This window comes from Natrix helvetica (genome assembly GCF_964273705.1).
Source record: "Natrix helvetica genome assembly, chromosome: 6".
Taxonomy (NCBI): domain Eukaryota; kingdom Metazoa; phylum Chordata; class Lepidosauria; order Squamata; family Natricidae; genus Natrix; species Natrix helvetica.
This window is the reverse complement of record NC_138553.1, coordinates 36,799,901-36,817,691: the sequence shown is the minus strand read 5'-3', so window position 1 is coordinate 36,817,691 and position 17,791 is coordinate 36,799,901. Positions and strand designations below refer to the sequence as shown.

The 17,791-nt window shown below is 37.9% G+C and overlaps 1 protein-coding gene across 9 annotated transcripts in view; it reads left to right on the top strand.

Annotated features, from left to right (window-relative positions):
* Positions 1-3,415: 3,415 nt before the first annotated feature.
* The window catches only part of ELK3 (ETS transcription factor ELK3), a 46,867-nt gene continuing 32,491 nt past the window's right edge, over positions 3,416-17,791 (top strand). For 3 of the 9 annotated variants that reach the window (XM_081957320.1, XM_081957325.1, XM_081957319.1), the window contains exon 1: positions 3,416-3,861. Coding sequence is in view for 2 of the 9 variants with exons in the window: in XM_081957318.1 (XP_081813444.1) it covers positions 4,972-5,064; positions 9,273-9,318 (139 nt within the window). In the remaining 7 variants the exon portion in view is untranslated. Of the gene's footprint in view, positions 3,862-4,096; positions 4,113-4,895; positions 5,065-6,432; positions 6,626-9,272; positions 9,319-17,791 lie in introns of those variants that run through there. The other 6 variants (XM_081957317.1, XM_081957323.1, XM_081957321.1 and 3 more) reach the window with 5 other exon arrangements.

Genomic DNA, 17,791 nt, shown 5'->3' with positions numbered 1-17,791 from the left:
ACAAATTATTGCCTTCTACAATTTACAACTGATTATGTCCTATATATCCAGGAATTAGGAATTAATTGTTTGTTGGCCACTAGTAGAAACAAAACCAAGAAATCTGTGAGTGAGCTTGACAATATTTTGTATAGGTTTCAAGATTAGACACAAATTACTATCTTTTCCTGTATACCTTATTTATGTAGTGTAATCCAAAGGTCAGAAAGCAGAAAATAGGAACAGAAAGAATATATTTTTCTTCCAGAAAATACTTTGAATCTGCAAATGTAGTAATACCTATCTGATTCTACTTCTTGTTATTTCTTTATTTCTTTATTTCTTTATTATTTATTATTTATTTATTTTTTGTTTATTTATTTATTTATTTATTTATTTATTTATTATTTAAACATTTATATAGCTGCCCATTTTAAAACCAACTCTGGGCAGCTTCCAATTAAAAGTTAAAACCGTATAAAAGCCATATTAACAGCATAAAACTAAACACATTAAAAACCACAAAAAGCTGGTGCCAAGTCACTTTATCTTATCCCAGTGCTTGGAGGAAAGGTAGGTCTTCAAAGATGGCTAGGAGGAGAGGGGCCTCAGATGGCACTATTTAAGGGAAGGGACTAGGAGCATGTCCACTCTATTTGACTTTGCAGGGAAAGATGATTCCACAAATAACTTGGCCTGTGACATATAGGGCTTTAAAAGTGATGACCAGAACCTTGAATTGCTTCTGGGGGGAAAACCTGGAAGCCAGTGCAACTTGCACAACAGAGGTGTCACATGGGCAGATCTAGGGTCTCTCATTACTGTGCACAACATGGTTTCTGGACAATTTGTAGTTAGTTAATTCTTTGAAGAAAACTGCAGTCCTATAACCTTGACTGGAAATAACCATAATTGAAGACCAATTGAATGAATGGATGGATGGATAGATGTAGATATTGTAGTATTGGAATAACATTGCTATGATGAGTGAGCACAACCAGTTAGTGGCTTACTCAGTAAACACTAGTTAAATAAACCTTAGATAAGGGCACTGTAAGAACACAAAACTTTAAGATGATAATGCATATAATTCCATAGTTTAAATTTGAATTTTGCAAAGGAATATATTATTTTCTGTCCTTAATCTCCTGCCATTCAGTTTCATTAGCTAACTCATAGCATTATGAAAGAAATAGAAATGATCTTCAACTCACTTTTTCATGTGCTCTGTAATTATGTGAACCACTATTATACTTGCCCATTGCTTACTTTTTCTAAACTAGAAATCCCCTACGACTGTATCAGAGAGGGAGTGGAATGAATGGATGCATGTATTCGTGTTTATTTCTACCCCTGTTATTTTGATGTAGGCCTACCTATTGCTGGTATGTGGCTTTGGCCACATTTCCCTGGAGGAAACACATTCATCCAATGAGAAAACAACAGCAACAATTGCTGTTTTATTCCATGACTCCTGAGTTTACTTAGATTGTTTACTGAAGGACGAAAAAAATAGTTTGAAAGTTGGTATTAATGGCTACCTTTGGATGGCATAACAAGTCAAAGTTAGACCTTAGCTGCAAATACTCTGTACTTCCTAGTTTCTCCTGCACCCTGGCGTGGATAATGAGCTGTCCGTTGTACTGTAAAAATTGGCTTTGCCGTGTTGTAAAAAGGAGGTTTATTTCAGATGGAACTAAAACAAATACAGGTTTCATTACTTTGCTTTATTTTCACAACCAGAAAATTCAGATGAAGATTATAAACAAACAGGCAAGTACAATAGTCATATGATAATAAGGGAGAAATCAATGACACAAGTTATTCATAGCTAAATTATTAATTTGTCTTATCAATTCTCTGTATGTAATGTTCCCTACACTTCCTCTGTCTGTTGGTTGCTGATACATGAATGAGAGCATTCTGATTCTTCTTCAATAAGTCTTACTTTTCTGTTTGTCCATTAATGTAGTACTTAATGTTTTCTACTAATTTACCAAAAGCTGTAAAACTAATTTGTTGTTTCTCAATTTTATCTCAATTTTTTTAAAAATCAAATGTTAACACTAGCTATTTTCCACTTGTACCCTGCAGTATATTAAGGTGTTTAATTTACAGAGTTTTTTGTATTTATTCCATTATCTCAAACTGAGAAAATATATATTGTATATCTTCTAAGAGATAATATATATAAATAATTCACAATTTCTGCAATCATCAGTTCACTTTAAGGACTGCTTTAACACTCTCGTTAGCATGTATCTTCCCTGTTGTTATTTTGCTTTTATTTCTTTTAAAAATACTGTTGGGCTAAATATTTTTAATTCTTATTGAATACTCTCTACATTCTACTTTGCCTAGGAGTGCATTTGTTCCCATTCTACTAATTTGCACAATATTTACATTTTGTAAGAAAAGAAATTCATGCTGGCACCTTGTTAGACTTCATTAGATCTTGCCTCATCCGTGGTGTGGATTCAAGCTGAACATCAATTATAGCGCAAATCACATCCCCCAGAATATGTTATAGAATTTTGGCCCTCTTAACTTTTCTATTTAATTTCTTTTTTATCATCATCCTTATTTTTGAGGTAATGTTTGACTATCTTGCCAATTGTTTACTTATGTATGCAGTATATTCTCTTTGGTAGCTTTGTTGTTATTGTTTCCAGCTAGTAGTTTTCTGCTCATTTGATTGCTGTGTTCTGACTGAATGAAACATTTTATCTCTGCCTATCATTGTTTTCTTTTTTAATGAACATTTTTCAGGTGTAAGTCTGAGAGCAGAGACTATGTTTTATTTATTGATCTATAAACCTTTTTAGAAAACATTTTGGGTGAGAAGGACAGTACAGATTATTTAATCAAGAAATGAGCTTACAATTCTATACACAAATAAGCTTTTAAATCTCAGCAAAGCCTGTATATAGATGTTCCCTTCCATAGTGGAATAATGGAAGACTTGTGATAGTGATTATTACAAATGAAATGTTATCTTTGGATTTTTCTAAAATTGTATTATAGAAGTATTTTAACCAAATACTTCTGAATCTGTCAGTAGAATTATTAGAACAGTGAGCATAATGGACAAAATCTGAAGAACAGAATTTGATGTCTCTCTAACTATTTAACTACATCGGTAGGAATATTGATACATGCACTGTATACTTGCAATATAATAAATGCATTCTATGGACTTTCAGGTTTTAGTCTATCATGCAATCAAGTCAAACAACTTTTAAACAGTGTATATGAAAGGTGTTTGCAATAATTCTCTTCTCTTAAGCCCAGAAAAGTAGTTGAATCGCTTAGAGCTGGATGCTGTCTGTGTTTATTTTGTTTTTGTTTTAAAGCTACCCTATGTTTCAAGTAGCTTAGGCTGATGAGCAAAATTGTAGGTCTGGTTTGAAGCTCCTCCCCGGGGGTGCAGAACAGGAAGAGGTGGAGGTCAGAGGGAACTGCTGGAGTTCCTTGGTTTGTGTGTGAGGCCGAGTCCCGTTACCGCTTTACTCTGCGTGTGTCTTATATTACAGCAATGCTGCCTGCACATCAGTGGCCAGAGAGGGGAGAAGGGAGGAAAAGCCTGTTTACACAGACTGCAAACCGCCTGGGGAATAATGCAGGAAAGGAAGTGAGCCGGCTCTCTGTCTGACTGCTCTAACTTCCTGCTCTCTCTCTCACACTCACACACACACATTCGCACACACACTAGCAAAGGGGGGGTGAAAGGGAGAAAGAAACAAGGGGAAAAATCAGGATCTCATTACAAGAGCAACAGAGCGTTTTAGAGGACTGTCAGCATGGAAAACCGGAGGATTCTACGCAGCTCTCTCTAAAACGGCCAGAAGAGACTGGAGAGAAGCCCACCAGACCAGGCGCTGGGTACGTAACTCTAAAGTTGGAAGAGAGTCTGGAAACAAGGAAAAGGGCTGTGGGGGAGACAGGTGGGAGCCGAATGCCAATGCAAGGCTTCGGTTCCAAAATAACTTGCAGGAGCATTTTAACTTTTCCCGATAAAACACCAGAAGAGTCGTGCTCGGGGGGGGGGGGGGGATCCCTGGCTCGCCGCAAGGCATCCGGTTGGGGCGGCCAGGGAAGAGGAGAGGAGGGGAAGGGAGCCGAGCCGTGTGTGCGTGAGTTTGGGATCCAGTGAGGGCGAAAGTTTTGGGGTGACTTTTCTTGCTGCTGGCGACGTGCCATCTGGCACTTAATGTGTGCATGCGGGGGGGGGTAATCTCGGGGGGGGAGTAAAAACTCCGAAACCTCGGTTGCTGGAAGTGAAGACGATTTAAGGACCCTTTTCTCCACCCCCCCGGGCAGGGCAGGAAGGGACTCTGGAGGCGACAGAGAGGGATAAGGTGAGGGGGCTGCCAGGAGCCTCCACCTGCCGTTGGCCAACAGGGAAAGCAAAGAAGAATCTTTCGCTGGAGGCGGGGGGGGGGAGGTGTTGTGTAGCGGGATGAGGTCGGAGTCCCGCGCCGGTGTTGCCCCCGCTCGCTGCAAGCGCTTCTGCAGGAGCGCGGCGGCCGCGGAGGGCCCTGTTGTTCTGTGTGGAGAAAAGAGCTTTGGGGTCAGCGCTTGTGGAAAGTGTGTGGGGGTGGGGGGGGGGGCAGAGAAAGCGCGTCTGACAGTTTCGTGCCTTTACTCCGAAGGAGCGCCGAAGGCTGTCACTAGCCGACTCCGGCGTGCGTGGGAGGGAGCGCTTTTGCGTGCGTCCGAGGCTCGTGGCGATAATAGCTCGCTTGTAGGAGCCCGGAGTTTTTTTGGGGGGGCGCTAGTTTTTGAGGCAATGGATTTGGATTGGCGGGGAGGGGGAGGGGGAGGGGAGGGGGCAGTACACCGGTCTGGACTTCCTTAAAATTAGGGGAGTTGCTTAAATTGTTTCGGGCTGCAAAGAGAGGAATAAGAGCGTCCAAGGGGCTTTGGGAGGAAGCGTTGGGGGGAGCGTTGGGAGAGTTTCTGGCTCGTCTGGAAACAGCAAGACTAATTGCCATGCGCTTCCGGTTTGAAACTGGCAGCAGACAACATCTTGAAAATGAGTCACTGCAGCTCACAAAGAAACTCTGTGGTTTTTCTCCTTCTCGGGTTTATGTACATTCGCTCTTTCACGGTTGTCTTTCTGGTCTGGAGAAAAAGGGAGCGAGCCAGGCTCCTTTCCCGTTCATCCGCTTCTTCCACTTAAGCAACCCCATCGTCCATTTTAAACTTGTCCACCGTCGGTTCCACGAGAGGGAAGCGGGGGAGGGGGGATATCGCGGGAGGGTTAGTTTTTTTTTTGGATCTGGCTTTGCTGAAGGTTAAGGGACCGTGATGCTGCAGGAGGAAAAAAAGTTCCCTGAATTTTCCACTGGTTGCAGGAAGGGAGCCCATTTAGTCATGGCTAAGTAATGTCTGCACACACCAACTAATCTCATTAGGCGTTTCCGTTCCCTAACACTGGAGGGTTTTGTGAAGCCCTCTCGGCCTTTGCTGCACTACTGTTGAAAGCGAGACAAGTTACATCTTTATTTAACGGGGGTGTGGGGGGGGGTGTTGGACCAAGCTAATTTAACGTTGCATTGGTCATGAGTTCTCGAGCGGCTTTTTAAAGAGAAGTGAACGGCAGAAACATTTCATTTTCCTAATAGAAGAGCTTTGATTTTGTGAATGTGGTTTGTTGGTTTTAAAAGCCTCAGAGTACAGTTATGACATTTTGCATATCGTGATGAACTACTGTATGGAAGTGGATAATCTCAGTACAGAGGAATAAAATGCTTATCTTAATAATGGATAGATACCTTCACTCGGACCTCCCTGCTTCTTAAAATAGCAATCTGATTACAAACTATTAATCTAAATTACATATTTATAATTGCAATTTTACCATTTTAATGAATTTTAAATTTGTTAATATAATGTCCATTATAACAAAACTTTTTTTCTGTTCTAAATGAGCATTCTGGCACCAGATATTTTTCCAGCTCTGCTTGTATTAATGCACAAAACCCCCCTTTAAAAAAAATCCAGAACTTGAAACCCATTAAATGCATATGGAGATTATCATCAAACTGTTTTCTGAGAGTGTTTTAAGAAGTTTGTGGTTTTGCTTTAGATATCTGATGTGCAACCAAAATGAAACAGGCTATATTTCCCAGAAGTGTGCTTGCTTGTAGAATCCCAGGGGGCTATATGGCATCTCAGAATGGCTTTCATCCATAGAGTTTATAATACTTTGCATTAGAGTTTCAGTGAGCGATTCAAACTATGATCTAACCAGGAATGGGCATCCTTTTTTCCCCCTCTAACGACTGCATTCCTGCAGAAGCAATCAATTGGAGGCTGCATTGTATGCTAATAGTGGATTGATTGAAGCAAGCAGTGGGTAGCAGCAGAGCCAAAGGCAATATGCAGTGATATGCTCTCTTTTTGGTATCCTTTTGCTGACTACTCTTTTTTCTTGTTCTCCTCACACAGCAAGCTGCCAGGGAAGCAATAAATTGCTTTTGACAAAGACAAAACAGCCAACAATTGGTACATGAGCTCATTTGGCAGTGGGGAACTCTTAAAACAGAACAAAAATGAAGTTTACAGATCAATTCCAGTTTGATGCCGGAAAATTGATGGATGCCAAACTATATCTGTCTTAAAAGTGGAGCTTGAATCTTTGGTATAAGAAAGAACTATGCTAAATGTTAAAAGTACTAAAGTCCTAGGAGACCATACTGCATCTTCTGTCTATGTTGATTAATAGATTAATTTTCTACATTGATCTCTGATTAGCTACCTGAATAGAAATGGGCAGGATCGTTGCTTTTTTCTTATTGCTTAAAAAACTTATTCAAACTTGAGGTTCATTTTTAAAAATTTAAATTGATGAAGTCTTACCCTGAAAGTCATTATAAATCATATACTTGTGCTCCAGGGTTCTAAGTGGAATTATCTGTAAGTAGCCTTTTGTGGGATTTTGCTACTGTTTTAATTTATATGTAACAAAAATGAAAGAGAAAGCAAAAAATACAATGTTCTTTAAAAAAAAAGTTTTACATTTGTGAGATGAGTGGTTATATAATTTTGATAAATGAATTAGCTAAATAAATATAATTCCTGAGTCCTAGAAATGATACCATTTACAGGTTAATTATATGCACAGTTTGATTTCTATGTTTTTCGGTTTCTGTTTCATTTAATTATTTGCATAATATAGCTAGCTTCCCTTGTAAGAATACTGTATTGCACTCTGTTTAGAAGATACATTTCCTTCCATTTACTTTTCTGAGTGCTTACTGTTTTCTCAACTAAATATCTTTACACCAAGTAATTGATTTCAGAGATTGCCAGTCTTTGTTCCAAATTTTGAATATGTTTGATATTAGTCTGATTTGACTGATTAGCGTTACCCTGTAAGCCTTAAGTGTAAGGAGATGCAATGGGCTCCAAATTTAATGAATTAAAAAAATGATCTGATCATTCGTAGATAGACTCTAGCCTTCCCTTCTGTTCACACATTCACATGATTCCAGAATGGAATTATGAACTGATTCTAGCTATGGCTTGTACTGTTACTTGAGGTACATGTGAACACACCTACATTCTGAATTTAGGCTGCAGAAAGACGAAAAATATGAAGCAGACTCTTTTGTATACATTCTAGAGTACTTTAGTTTACAGTTCTTCATTATATATAATTTGGAAGTCATACTGCAAGATTTTTAAATATATTAAGCTGTAAAGCTGTAATCTATTGCTGAGGATCTGCTGGTTAGATAATATAATTTCCATATAAATTTCTAATTTATATGTTGTCTTATTTCTGAATTTTCCATTAGGCTGCCCTGCAAGAAATAAACTGTATTAGCTATGGTGGTCTTTGTTTTAATTTGTAGTAGAACTGCTGCAGGATATATTTTAACCAAATCATATCCAATTTAATATGTGGCTTGATAGTATAATATATTTCACTTCTGTAGCTGACTCATGCTCAGAATGTGGAAATTTATCTAGAATTTGCAAACTAAATATTGATTTTGTGTGCCACATTTAGCACAGGTGTTGTTTGGTTTCCAGAAAGAGATTGGCCGCCTCCTCTATGTCAATTCTTGTCCTGTAAAAAGCTGTAATGACATATTTGTCATAGCTTTCTGTAGCAATGCAGCTTTGTTTTCCACGATCATTCTGAAGTCTTGAATGATTATGTGAGTTCATTCTGTTTGAAGGTTTTGATTCAGGGAAAACCAACTGGTGTACTTGAATCTCCTCAGAAACACTTAAAAGATGAAAACATATTTGTTCTTAGGAATTTTGCTGACTTAAAAATTAGTGTGTGACTAAAGATTGGTCATAACTTAGAGTAAAACATCAAGATACAAAAAAAGGACATTGATTTTACTAAGCATCAAAATAAATTGTGATAATGCAGAGTTGCTAAAATGTATATAGCTATAGAAATAGGATTGATAAATAAATAAAATATAAAGGAAAGGAAGGGAGGGAGGGAGGAACAAAAAGAAAGAAAGAGAAAGAAAGAAAGAAAGAAAAAGTTTGCCCTTTTTAAAAAACAATTTTGATTTTTCTTATTGGATTTCCTGTTCTTGTAGTATGTGAACACTATGTGTATCAATGTTTAGGAACGAACTCTAAAAATGCTCCAAAGAATTCACAAATCTCAAATGAAGTGCAGTATCTTAAGTCAGGGTGCAGTCCAGGTTTAAAATCATGGTCCTCTGTTGAATTACTGTTGAGGAGAAAGCATTTACAGTTTACATTTAACTCTACATTGTTGAGCTTGAAATGCATAATAAACTTTGAAACTTTGCAGAATTTCCTTTCTAACAGGGAAAAAAACTAAATATGTTGCAGTGGGATTATTTAAATGAAAGCAATAATTTGGTAATAGGGGCAAGATATTGTAAGGATTTAGTTTTCTAAATAACCTTTCATGACATAGGTTAATTATTTGAACGTACATTCTGTATAAAGGTGTAAACTGTTTTATTTATTATATTAAACAACAATACATTTTGTAAAATTTAAGAAAGTTCACAAGAGCTTTTTATGCATAAGAGCTTTTTATGCATCATAAATATCTTTATTAAATCTACTATCTTATATAAGAATAACAAAGGACTTTTTTGGTAGTGGTTTTAAGCCATATTCTGTCTTAGGACATCTGCAAAACAGATCTCTATTCTAGTATAAATTTGTCTTAAATGAAGTGAAAATATCATGCAACAGTTTCTATGAAAACTTATTTATCTTAGTCTATTCAGTAATGGATTGTGTGCCAACCCTTTAAAATTTTTATTATTGCTTCTTAGGCATGTTACTCTTCACTGTGCACAAAGGCACATATTGCAGTAGAAGGTAACTTTCAGTTATTTCTCATAACATGTATAGAAATATGTTTACTGGAAGTGTTTTTCCCTTTGATAATGTTTTCAATAATAATCTTTGTACACATGAACTTACATAAGTAAAATATATATAGCTTAAGTCGAATATATTCATGGATTTATAATTTGCCCTTTTACAATGTTTTAAGGTGCCCTAAATGTCAAATACAATAAAAACATAATGAAATAATGAAATGGTATTATTAAAAGAAAGCACACAACAAATTATGAACGTATGTAAAAATTAAAGATAGACTTTGACATAAAATGTTTGAATACACCATATGCAAGTGTATTTATAGACAATAAATATATAGACGGACTGTAGAATAATTTGATGCTGGCAATTTAATGCTGAGTTGGGAATTTTAAATACAGTGCATTCAGAAAGTATTCAGACCCCCTTCACTTTTGTCAATTTTGTTCTGCTGCAGCCTGATTCTATACTTGTTGAAATTCATTTTCCCCCATTAAGGTACATTCAGTATCCCATTATGACAAAGTGAAAACAGAATTTTAGAAATATCTGTAAATGTATTTTAAAAAACTGAAATATCACATTGGCATAAGTATTCAGACCCTTTGCAACAACACTTGAAATTTAGCTCTGATGCCCCCCACCCCCATTTCTCTTGATCATTTTCTACACCTTGATTGGAGTCCACCTGTGGTAAATTAAATTGATTGGACGTGATTTGGAAAAGCACACATCTCTCTCTAGAAGGTCTCATAGCCGACAATGCATATTGTAGCAGAGCAAAAGCCGTGAGGTCAAAGGAACTGCCAGCAGAACTCAGAGACAGGATTATTGCAAGGCACATATTTGGTGAAGGCTACAAATAAATTTATGCTGCACCGAAGGTTCCAAAGGGCACAGTGGCCTCCATAATTCTCAAATGGAAGAAGTTTGGCAAAACCAGGACTCTTCCAAGAGAGAATCTTCCTGGTTGCCTGGTCAAACTGAACAATTGAGGGAGAAGGGCCTTAGTAAGAGAGGTGACCAAGAACCCTAGGATCACTCTGACTGGGCTCCAGAGATCCTGTGTGGAGATGGGACAGAGTTCCAGAAGGACAACCATCACTGCAGTCCTCCCCTGATCTGGGCTTTATGACAGAGTGGTTAGACGGAAGCCTCTCCTCTTTGCAAAACACATGAAAGCCTGCTTGGAGTTTGCAAAAAGCACCTGGAGAACTCTCAGATTGTGAGGAACAAGAGAATTGAACTATTTGACCTCAATTCTAAACATTATGTCTGGAGAAAACCAGGCACCACTCATCACCTGCCCATTATCATCCCAACAGTGCAGCGTGGTGATGGCAGTATCATGCTGTGGGAGTGTTTTTCAGCAGCAGGGTCTGGGAGACTGATCATGGTTGAGGGAATGCTGAATGGGGCAAAGTACAACGATATCTTCAATGAAAACCTGTTCCACAGCACTCAGGATCTCAGACTGGGCCAAAGGTTCATTTTTCGACATGACAAAGATCCTAAGCACACAGCCAATACAACACAGGAGTGGTTTAGGGACAACTCTCTGAATGTCCTAGAGTGGCCCATCCAAAGCCCTGAACATCTGTTGAACATCTCTGAAAGGACCTCAAAATGGCTGTCCACGGACGATTGCAACCTGACAAAGCTTGAAAACATTTGCAAGGAAGAATGGCAGAAAATCCCCCAATCCAGGTGTGCACAGCTTGTCGCATCATACCCAAAAAGACTAGATGGAATTGCTGCCAAAGGTGTTTTACAAAGTACTGAAGGAAGCGTTTGAATACTTATGCCAATGTGATATTTCAGTTTTTGTATTTTTAATAAATTTACAGACATTTCTAAAATTCTGTTTTCACTCTGTCGTTATCGGGTATGAGTGTAGACTAATGAGGAAAAAATGAATTTCAACAACTGCAACAAAATGAAAGTGACAAAAATGAAGGGGGTCTGAATACTTGCTGAATGCACTTTCTGTCCACAGTTTAACTCTTTGTAGGAATTAACAGAAAATATTCATAATTAATTGCATTTGTTACAGGAAACAATTATTTCAATTTATAGAGTACTAAATTATTGTTTTAATTAAATGGCTTTGGTTTATGCTTATATATATATACATATACATGGACTTACATGAAATTCAGTGCAACATGGATTACCAGTTATATTAAAGTTGGGAAATTTGTGAGTATAGTATCAGTAGAGGTGATGAGCAGCTCCAAATTGTATGAAGTACACACATTTTTAAAAAAATCAAAGTTACACCTTTGATTTTCACATCCATATTATTATCATAACCATAGTCCAAACAGTTCTGAGGTTCAGTTGTGGGTAAGAGTTCATAATATCTGTTTTGAAATACTCTTCTTGATTGAGAAACAGAGGGTAGTAACACTGGTGGGTCGGTCCTTTGGGAATTTGTCTAGTCTCCTTGGAAGCCATCTGAACCAGCAGCCAGTGGCAACATACCTGTGGTAACACATCCACAAGTAGTTACACACTGTAAAGAAATATTTTCTCTCAAAATCTTTAATATTCTACTAGTCAATTTCAGTAAACATGGATGATTCATGTAATGAATCATATAATTTATAATCCAAGAAATATCACAGCTGAAAATTTTGTGGTTACCCATCTCTGTGAAAATAGTTTCTCCTTTGGAGGAACTAACATGAACCCACCCCATTGGTCCAATTTCAGTATTATCTGCACTAAATTATTATACCTGCCTAGGTATCGTGTATCAGTTCTCTCAGCCTTACCTGGACATGCTAAGGACTGATTCCAGATCTTTGTATGCAAATAATTTGTTCTACAGCTGAACCAAAAATATACTGTAGGACATTTATTCTACTATTGCTTCTTTTATAGCCTTTGTTCCTTCATTCATTCATCTTCCAAACCCAGGTCCGAAATGGAGCCAAGATTGCTGCTATGTTGCAGAGTCATTAGATATGTGAACATAAACTCACTGACTGGGTAAATTTAAATTTAATGTAGGAAGGGTTTTCTGGCTTTTACAGGTTTGCCTAACCATGCTTGACTGGAATAAAATAACTTAAATTTGCTTTTTCAGTCAAGCTCCACAGAAGAGAATCGGAGTATTCTACAGTCCTACACTGATATTATACAGGTAGTCCTCAACTTACAAACCACGATTGGGAACAGAATTTCCATTGCTAAACAAGGAAGTTAAGAGAGCCACGTATAATTTTCACCTTTTTTTTTTGGCCACAGTTGTTAAATTAATCACTGCAATTGTTAAGCAAAACATGAAGTTGTTAAGCAAATCTGACTCCCCCCCCCTTGACTTTTCTTGTTGGAAGCCAGCTGGGAGTGTCACAAATAGTGATCACATGATCACAACCATCATAAATACATGCCAGCCACCCCAATTGGGATCATGTGCCTATGTGGATACTGAAATTATAGTAGGATATAGTCCGGATTCCCGGGAGGGACAGAGTGCATTTCAGAAAACCATGAGACAGCAAACTTTAGAAGAGAAAGAGTTAAGACAGCTCTTCCCTAGGCACACCATAGGCATTCTCAGAATGTATGTTTAATGGTGTAAATAGCCTGCTTCAGTTTTCTCAAGCATTTTTGTCTATCGGTGGGGAACAATAAAGAAGACTGCTTAGAGCAGTGCTTCCCAGCCTTGGCAGCTTGAAGATGTCTCTTCAACTCACAGAATTCCCCAGCCAGCAAGTCTGGACATCTTTGAGTTGCCAAGGTTGGGAAACCCTGGTTTAGAGGAACTTCAACAAGTCTTGGTTTTCGGAACCTGACATCAGTCATGCCAAACACATTATCTAATACTTGTTTTATCCATATCTATCTACAGTCTCTCGCTTTCTCCCCACATATGCATACCCCCACACATTTACTGATTTGTATTCATGTTCAGTAAATTGTACAAGAAGATTAAGAAAGGCTTTATATATTAAAAGAATTTCAAAATAATAAGTGACTTCTTTGTTTTCTAATGTAAGTGAAAAGTAGAATGTCTGCTGTACAAACTGCTTCCATTGTGAGTGCTGACTCTGAACATTTTATAGACTTCCAAACAGCATAGGATTAAAAATAAAATATGGCAATAATATCAAAGATCAAGACACCAAGAAACAACTAAAGTAAATCTAAACATTTACTCTTCAAGAGGAAAACAAAACTTTTCTGACTCTGAAGTTTGCTGAGATTCCTGAAGATGACATTTATGAGAGATGGGATTCAGAGGAAGTCCTCTATCACAGATATTAATGGATAGGCAGGGACCATTGAGAGAAAGCAATCATCCATATAGGTATATGAATCAATTGGGTCAAGAATAGGCATGGGCACCAGTTGGTTTGCCATATATAATATGGAGTTGTCCTATGGCAAACCAATTGGTGCCTATGCCTATTCTTGACCCCTGAGTAGAACACATTACCACAACCCAACTGAGAGGTGGCCAAAGCAAAGGCTGTAACTACGGTAAAGCATAAGGTGGAACTATGCAGAGGTCTGCTAGCTACAGTTGTTTCCTTTTTTTCAAGCAGAAGCTGTGGATACAGGAAGCCCTTCTCTTTGAGCAAGCTAGAGAGAAGCACAGTCCCATCCAGAGTCATATCTCTGGAATGTGTCCACAGCCATTTTGTTTTGCTGGAATTGAGTCTAAGCTGTTCCTACCTAGCCAGACCCCTAAAACCTCCAGGCATTGGGACAGAACTTAAATGACATCCTTTTTGGTTTTGAATTCAAATATGCAGCTGAATACCATCCACTTACTGATATTTTTATGCTAGTGAGTGACTTCTCCTAGCAACCTCATGTAGATGTTGAAGTGTCCACTCTGAAAAGTGAACCACTGCAATTAGCGTATTTTGCTTCCAACCCTCAGAGATAATCCACAAAAATGTAGTAGTGAAGGCTTCTAAAAAGTCAAAAAATATAGGGTTACACTTCCCCTATCCTGTTTCTACCACAGGTTATCCAGAAGCAAAATTAATATGAATTACATTCCATACCTAGACCTAGACCTTTGCTGAAAAGAATCCAGATAATTGTTTCCCCTTGAGATACTTACAGCTGCAGCCTCCTCCAGAGCCAATAGTATCATCCTTTCCCTTAACTGAAACTACCCTCCTGTTATCACCTCTCTGGGAAAGACAGTGATCAGGCTGCATGTGGCAGAACTGGTGCTGTGGAGAATCCTTTTAATTTCTTCAAAGTAACAGGTTCAAACTTCTAAATAACCTTGAAATATATATAGCCTCTGCTACTTCCTTAGAACCTGCCTAGCAAGCATTCATCTCCATGTGAATCCTCTAAATTCCTTAGAATACCTTTTGCAGTTAGTACGAATTATCCTCTAAATGCCCACAATCTTGTTAAGCAGCCTAACAAATGTTCTTCCAGCTCATTCTTCTCAAAGGAGTTTGGGTCACATTAAATAAGCTTCCCCAGCAGGAATCTTGATGATGTAATAACAGCATGCAAATAGTATTGCTGTTTCTATGCCTCTCATGATGCTTACTCAAACTGAGGTCTCCTTTATATTTGGTTGGATTGGTCTTTCACCACTGGTGAAATTAATATGAATTACACACATATCAGAGGCCTCTGATGTTTCTTCTACCAGAGCTTAGATAACTTCTTGGTTGTGAAGCAAGGAAAAGCTGTGCAATCCTATCCAAGGCTGTTGCCATCTCCATATTCTAGGATGGGACTAAGCTCTCAGTAGAACTGCCAACTATAGATTTGGGGAAATCCTCAGGAATCCTTTGGAAGCCAAGAAGATCCATTAGGTATTTGGGCAGTCTGGTTGAATTAATTTGTTTTTCCTTTGGAAATTGGCAACATTCATTAGTTTTATGGCAATCATAGAGTGATCTGATCATGACAAAACATAGGTATTGTATCACATTACATCTGCTCATGACCTCCTAGATGAATTGGGTCCTTGATTACCTGGGAATTCAAGCAAAAACTCTTGGATATTTATGAAGAAGTACCGCTAGTAATCTGCAGATCAAGGCATTTTGGCTTTCCTCTAGAAAGCCAAATCCACTACACTAAATTTCAAGACTATTTTTTTAATGGTCTAATAAACTGAAATAGGAATATGAATTCTGACCAATGTATGTATGTCTGGAAAATGCCACAATAATTTACTTCTCTATCCTTACGGCAAATTATCCATTTATTTTAAAGACAAATTCCAGGAGTAGATCAAGAGATTCAAAAAGGCAATTTCTTGAACCACTTTATATCATAGAATTAATTATATCTTTAAAATTTCATCATTAAAAAATACCGCTTCACAGCTTCAAGTAATTTATTATGTCATGAACTTAGGTATGCAATAACATATATCAACAAATTCAGCACTATTTTTGCAAGAGGGAGACAGATAGTGGAAACTAGAAAGAAGAATCTGAAAATATATGCATATTTTTCGTTCAACATATTTCAACAATCCTTGTATTTGGGACTTCCAGTGATAAGGGATATACCAAAGTTTGAAAGTACTTCACCATTCTATTCAATATCTCTGGCTCTCAGCAGGATTAAAGCTGTGTTCCTTTTAAAATCCATTTCATATTTGTACAACTTACCATCTGATGAGATAAATGAAATGGTTCAAGAAAATCAAGGCAATAAGCATGCTTAAAAGCTTAAATAAAATACAGATTTGCTAGATAAACAGGAGTAAAATATTTTTCAGCGAACATGTACCGTAAATAGTTCACTGTAGTAAGATTACAGAACAGTAATTGTAGTCTTGTATTTTTGATCCTGCTCACATCTATAGTATTTTCAATGTTAAGAAAATGGTTTTATGTTAAATCAGCAAAACAGTTATCACTGCCACATTGCCATGAGAAGACAACAATAGAGATACATATGGAAAATATAAAGATATGGTCTGGCTTTGAACCTGGAAGATCTTTTGTGCAAACGAATGTTGTGCCAGTATATTACAGATGCATACCATATGAATGGGGCAGGAAGTATAAGAGTCCTGTATGCATTTTATTTTATTATCATTAATTTTTCAAATCAGTGTAGATTTATGTGCTTTCCCAAATGCTTATTTTTTAAAACATTGAACAACTAGTGTTTTAAAAATCTTAGCAAGCAGGAACTATCTTCATTTCCTCCCTTTTTCCAATCCAGGAAATAAAATCCATGCACTGAATCAAATTTCCTGGTTTTATTTCAGACAACCTGAATGCACACATGGATGTGTAGGTCAGCTGAGTTGTGTTTGAGTCCTAATGACTGTATAGACAAATGCTCACCATCTTGCTCTGTCTTCAACAAAACCCATAGCTTTTCCAAGGACATTCTAGCCATTTCTTTGACCTCAGACATTCACTTTATCTTTTGTCTCTCCTTGTATTCCCTGCATTTTGTTAAACTTATTTTTCTACCCAAGGTTGGTTGTATAAGAGAGACCAAACAAATCTGACACCCAAAGTAATATGGTTTATGTATACGTGATAATTATTTGTGTGCCCTTGTATATTCTTTCTTGTTAACTCAGGAATTTTGTCAAGCTTTGAAATTTTATGAATAAGTAGGCAACCCTATATAATCTCCGTGTGTTTGAGTCACTGGCTGACTCCTGGTGACTACCTGAACAAGTCTCTGCCCTTTTCTTGCAAATGTTGTTGGAAGTGGTTTGCCATTACCTCCTTCCTAGGGCTGAGGGAGAGTGATTGGCCCAGCTGGGCTTTGTGCTGAAAGCAGAACTGGAACTTATGGTCTCCTGGTTGTAGTCTGGTGCCTTAACCATTACACCAAACTGGCTCTCTATATAATCCTACGCTAAAGCAATTTCCTCACAGGGGAATTTACTCCCGTATAAAAGAAAGATTCTATGTACTTTAATGGATTATTTGGATGTCTGTCTGTCTGTCTGTCTGTCTGTCTGTCTGTCTGTCTGTCTGTCTGTCTGTCTGTCTGTCTCTCTCTCTCTCTCTCTCTCTCACACACACACACACACACACACACACACTTATATACCAGTCTATCTCACAAAGAGTATATTAAGTATTCAAGTGAAAAGTAATTATGTTTTTAAAATAGAAACTAAACCCTACAGAAATTGGGATAAACATTAATGCTGTTAGCAAATATCAGGCCCTTCTCCTGGATCAAATATGGTATAGGCCCGTGATGGCGAATCTATGGTACACTTGCCACAGGTGGCATAGGGAGCCATATTTGAGGGCACGCAAGGCATTGCTCTATATTACCTCCAGCACACAAATGTGTGCTGGCCAGCTGATTTTCAGCCTTCTGGAGGGCAGGGGGAGGCGGTTTTTCGCCCTTCCCAGGCTTCAGGAAAGCCTCCATAGCCTGTGGATGGCGAAAAACGAGCCCAATGGGCCTACCGGAAGTTCGGAAACGTTTCCGAACTTCCGGTTTGCCCGTTGGGCCATTTTTCACCATCCATAGGCTA